This window comes from Aegilops tauschii, chromosome 7 (assembly GCF_002575655.3).
Source record: "Aegilops tauschii subsp. strangulata cultivar AL8/78 chromosome 7, Aet v6.0, whole genome shotgun sequence".
Taxonomy (NCBI): Eukaryota; Viridiplantae; Streptophyta; class Magnoliopsida; order Poales; family Poaceae; genus Aegilops; species Aegilops tauschii.
Genome location: NC_053041.3, coordinates 74060585 through 74065986, shown reverse-complemented (window position 1 = coordinate 74065986; position 5402 = coordinate 74060585). Strand labels below are relative to the sequence as shown.

General features: G+C 41.8%; 1 protein-coding gene across 1 annotated transcript; it reads left to right on the top strand.

Moving 5' to 3' along the window:
* The first annotated feature begins 221 nt into the window (after positions 1-221).
* On the top strand, positions 222-1936 carry LOC109785977 (protein VERNALIZATION 3). Its single transcript, XM_020344564.4, has 3 exons — positions 222-549; positions 952-1013; positions 1105-1936. Exons 1-3 carry the CDS (start codon positions 349-351, stop codon positions 1373-1375), a joined length of 534 nt encoding a protein of 177 aa, XP_020200153.1. The 5' UTR covers positions 222-348; the 3' UTR covers positions 1376-1936.
* Positions 1937-5402: the final 3466 nt, after the last annotated feature.

Here is a 5402-nt window from a genome sequence, read left to right as displayed (position 1 = left end):
CGGTCTCTCGCTGCTGCCTGTGGCTGTGGGGGTCAAAAGCGCTGCCGGTTGCACCACGTCCACAGAAGCAATTCTACAGAGGGAGGCGACGAGATTCCGTGGCCACGCCAGCTCGGCAGCGCCAAGGAGTACTAGAGCGGCGAGCAGCGGCTGAACTGGTCTGGACATGGACATGTACCCTGCCTGAGCTTTTCGGTCCTATATAAAGTGGCCACCGGCCGTGGGGCAACACTCATCATCACCACCTCCTCAATTCACAGCTTACTCCTGCTCCAGAGAACCTCTGCTGCTTGCTCCCTCGTATCCTAGCTAGCAGGCCGGTCGATCTATACTAAGAAGGAAGGGGGAATGGCCGGGAGGGACAGGGACCCGCTGGTGGTTGGCAGGGTTGTGGGGGACGTGCTGGACCCCTTCATCCGGACCACCAACCTCAGGGTGACCTTCGGGAACAGGACCGTGTCCAACGGCTGCGAGCTCAAGCCGTCCATGGTCGCCCAGCAGCCCAGGGTTGAGGTGGGCGGCAATGAGATGAGGACCTTCTACACACTCGTACGTACACAGTCACTATCTAATGCCTATATGTTTAGCTCTGAAAGTGCTCGCCACACGCACATGATCGATCGAGCTCTATATATATAGTACGTGTGGGAAGATGATTCTCGATGCTTCTGTTCACAGCATGTTTGTCTTGGCAGGCACACGACTAATGCTCCATCTTGCATATGGCTCTGTGCTAGCTCTCTGGTGTTGATCATGATTTTCTATGCTTGTTTTCTTTTCTTTTCGGGGAACATTGATTTTCGATGCTTCTATTCACATGTTTCGTTCATGTTTGTCCTAGCAAGCACACGAACTAATTAAAGCTCGGTCTTAAATACATATGCTTATTTACGGTAGTACTCTCTACTTCTCTAGTATTGATCATGATGTGCACGCGTGTACTGCCCGCAGGTGATGGTAGACCCAGATGCTCCAAGTCCAAGCGATCCCAACCTTAGGGAGTATCTCCACTGGTAAGTACTAAATTTGTAACTCAGTTGAATAATTTCTCTGTCCCTAGATATACACAGTAGCTCATGTGTGTGTGTCTACATGTGTGTGCAGGCTTGTGACAGATATCCCCGGTACAACTGGTGCATCCTTCGGGCAGGAGGTGATGTGCTACGAGAGCCCTCGTCCGACCATGGGGATCCATCGCTTCGTGCTCGTGCTCTTCCAGCAGCTCGGCCGGCAGACCGTGTACGCTCCCGGGTGGCGCCAGAACTTCAACACCAGGGACTTCGCCGAGCTCTACAACCTCGGCCCGCCTGTCGCCGCCGTCTACTTCAACTGCCAGCGTGAGGCCGGCTCTGGCGGCAGGAGGATGTACAATTGATCTACCCATGGCCCTCGTACGCCACCCGCCGCCAAGTCAGCAAATTATCCAACGTGGCTAGTTTACTAGTATATAGTTTGTCATAAGAAGCCAGCCACGAATTAATTAAGCAGTATCTATATATTGGCAACACATACACTACATATATGCATACTATATGATCGATGTATAACTAGCCGCATGCATATATGCAATCAACGGCTAAGTAAGGGGGGATGAAACCCTAGATCAATGGCTTGGTACTGCACTATATATATAGTCTGCAATAAACTGATGCCAATAGTATACAGCACACAATATTGGAGGAGCTACACGCCATGTGCAACTTAGTGCTACCTGGTACATATCTGCAGGTTGGTCTTGTGTGTTCACTTATGCGTGCATGAACATCAGTCAACATATACACATAGTTATGCATGGGAGACAAACATGTAATTGACAGCGACTGCTACAAGACACGGTGATATGTACACACTTAGCGCAGTAGCAAAGCACATGCATATGTTGGGTCTTGTACAACGCCCTCATGATTATGGCAATATAATCAAGTGTCAAGTTGTGTATGAGACCGGTGGCTTCTCTGTGATGGTGAACAATATTAATCTCTGGTGCGCTCATCAATCTGTGTTTTATACTAGATGCTAGCTAGGTAGCGTCTCTTTCAGTTGAGTTCCACGGTCTGCCGTCCTAGGTTTCAGAAATATCTTCGTAGTATCGTGCTTCAGAAATATCTTTCAGAAGTTTCTTGCTTCCCAGCACCCAAAGTGCGTATAATGATCGGTTCATCATCAGCACTTTGCGCCTTTCGAACTTCAAAGTGAGCATGCATATATCGACAACCTTTTTAACTCTTTCCAGGCCTGGGCTTGGTTCGACTTTGTCAGCTCTTGTCATTCAGCTTCCTCTCTCCTCTCTCATCTTGTCTTTCAGTAGATGGCATTAGGAAGTAGGGCAGCAAGTAGTACTCCCTCCGTCCCATTATGACACCAGTGAAGTGTCAAAAAACGTCTTACATTATAGGACGGAGGGAGTAGTTCCGATCCTTGTGTTCTATTCTACTACAGTATTATATGAAGTCAATGAAAAAAAATCTACACACGTAAAGATGTTATTATTCCTGGGTAAGGAGAGGTAGCGAGAGCATCAACCTTTGCCGTGCGATTGGAGGGCGCAGCAGCTGCCTTTTTTCACCGGCCTAGACGCGAGATTCACCATGTGCAAAAATTATCGTAGCAGTGGGTAAAGTTGCTTTACTGATGTACCACCACTCAAGTTGCATACGTACTGACATTGGCCGGCCGGCCGGCCGGGGCTCTAGAGTGCACTTTGGGGCCGCCGTATATACTGGCAGCAAGTAGGCGTAGCAACTAAGGGAAATAAGTTTTTTTGTACACGTTTTCTGGTTTTAGATGGGTTTTCTTCAGGGTTTTTTTGGCTTTTTGGTTTTTGCCTGGTTTTCCTAGGTTTTGGACAAAAAAATTCAAAAAAACAAATTTGCACGACAAAACGCGATTTTTCTTCTTTCGCGGGAGGTATAGATTTGTTTCTCGTGGAGACACAGGTTTGCTTCCACGAGGGCACAACTGTGCATCTTCGGAAGGAACAGAACGTGTTCTTTTTCTTCCATGAGATGTGCCTCACAAAAAGAGAAAAAAAAAACATGTTTTTTTTCTTCCGCGAGAGGCACAAATATGCTTCTCGTGGAGGCACAAATATGCCTCTAGAAAAGGGAAAAACGTGTTTTTTTTCTTACGCGGGATGGATAGATTTGTTTCTTGCGGAGCTACAGGTTGGCTTTCGCGAGAGGCTGAGCTGTGCCTCATGGAAAGGAAAAAAAATTCATTTTTTCCATCGCGGGAGGCATAGCTATGCCTCTTGGAAAGGGGAAAAAGTGTTTTGGGGGGGGGGGGGGGGGGGGGGGGGGAGGGGAGGGGAATCATGCTTCTGGCTCTGTCTTCTTCTTTCACTTTTTTTCGTGAAAAAAAGTTCATCGAAACCTATTAACATAGGATCTAGTTTTAAAGATCTCGATGCAAGAATCCAACCGTGAAAATGGTACGCGATTTGAATGGACAGTTTAAGAGATAAAACGTTTTGAATAAATAAACTTACAAAAAAGGAAAAATTCCCTTATTCCGACAACTGGTCGGAGTGACCTTTACAAGGGGTACCCCTGAATTAGTTATTTTCTGCTCTTGGTAGCTCCTAGTCGATGCCCATGCTGCGCAATGGGCCGGCCCATTACACCACACACGTGCAATACCTCACCAGATAAAATTGGTTCGTCGGTCAATAGTTGAAAAAAGTTCACAAACTTAAAAAAGTTCACAAATTAGAAAAGACGATTTCAAAATTAGAAAAAAGTTCATAGATTTTGCAAAAGCTAATCCAAAATATGAAAATCGTTCATCGATTTTTCAAAAGTTTGTGAATTTTAAAAAAATTGCATGGATTTTGAAAAAAAATAGTTCATCGTTTTTTTTATAAAATCACGAATTTAGAAAAAAGCTCATGCAGTTAAGAAAACAAAAAAATTAAACAAACAAGAAAAAGGAAAGGAGAGAAAAAGGAACAAAGTAAACAAAAGAAAGGAAAAAGGATAAAAACCGAATAAGAACCGTTTCGGAAACTGTCCAGCGAACCAGAAAAAATCTGTTTGGGAGGCTTCTAGAACCTTCCCGAAACCAGAGGCTTCTACCCACTAGAGAAAGAATAGAAGAAAAAAAAGTAACTTGTCACAAGTGTTACCATGTCTGAGTGTTTTGTTTGCTTCTCTGTGAACATAGAGGTCCCCGGTTTGAACCCTTCACCTGCACACATTTGTACAAGTTTAAATAACAGAAAAGGAAAAAAAATGGGCCGGCCCAGCTCAGACCTGGGGTGTGCACCTGTTGGCAAAATTACCTTTAACTACGGCTGTTGCAACAAAAAAACTTTTAAATACCGCAGAAAGGCCCAATAGGGTTTGCCCTCGCTCCTGGGTGCGCCATGTCTCGAGAAGTAGGGTGCACATGTGTCACACGCCTACCAAAATGATCCGGCCCAACGTGGAGAGGCCACACGACACTGCCTCATTTTTTATTATTTGCACCTTTTTTGTTTTTTGTTTTTGCTTTCCTTTTTCATTTTTGTTTATACTTTCAAATATTCTATATATATATATATATATATATATATATATATATATATATATATATATATATATATTTATTTATTTATTTAAAAATACTTTACATAAAACATTTGAAAAAAATGCTAACCAGGCATATGAAAAATGTTAAATGTGTATACAGAACACGTTTCTCATGTATACTAAAATGTATACAAAAATATATAATGTGTATGAAAAAGTAGATTATGAATAGAGGAAATGTTAATCAAGTATTTAAAAAATGTTAAATAAGCATTTGAAAATACTTAAATGTGCATAGAAAAAATCTTTGTCATGTATACGGAAAATATATACAAAAAATACTATGTGTATGAAAAAATGTTGTTATTGTAATTGAAAAATGGTAAATGTGTATTAAAAATATACTCCTTCCGTCCGGAAATACTTGTCCTAAAAATGAATAAAATGAATGTATCTATAACTAAAATAAGTCTAAATACAACCATTTCTAGGACAAGTATTTTCGGACGGAGATATATACCCAAAATGTACAGTATGTATGTCAAAAAGTAGACATAAAAAAATTCAAAAAAAGTAATCATGTATTTAAAAATGTACATAAAAATAATGGATGTGTACTGATATATTTGACACGTGGTGAACAAAAAAAGCAAGGAACATCAAAGAGAGAAAGAAACCCAATATTAACCAAAAACTAAAAAGGAAAAAAAGAATACAAAAGAAGACCAACAGAGAAAACTAAGAAAAAAAGAAAAAAATAAATAGATGAAAACTAAGAAAGAAGGAAATAAATACTCCTCCGTTCAGAAATTTTGTCGGTGAAATGAATGTATCTAGATGTATTTTAGTTCAAGATACATCCATTTTCATTCATTTATGCGACAACTAATTCTG

Bases quoted from the DNA above. Each gene is read 5' to 3' on its own strand.
- LOC109785977 (XM_020344564.4), top strand. From the start codon at position 349: ATGGCCGGGAGGGACAGGGACCCGCTGGTGGTTGGCAGGGTTGTGGGG. The intron at 550-951 runs GTACGTACACAG...TACTGCCCGCAG, and splicing joins TGAGGACCTTCTACACACTC to GTGATGGTAGACCCAGATGC. The intron at 1,014-1,104 runs GTAAGTACTAAA...ATGTGTGTGCAG, and splicing joins CTTAGGGAGTATCTCCACTG to GCTTGTGACAGATATCCCCG.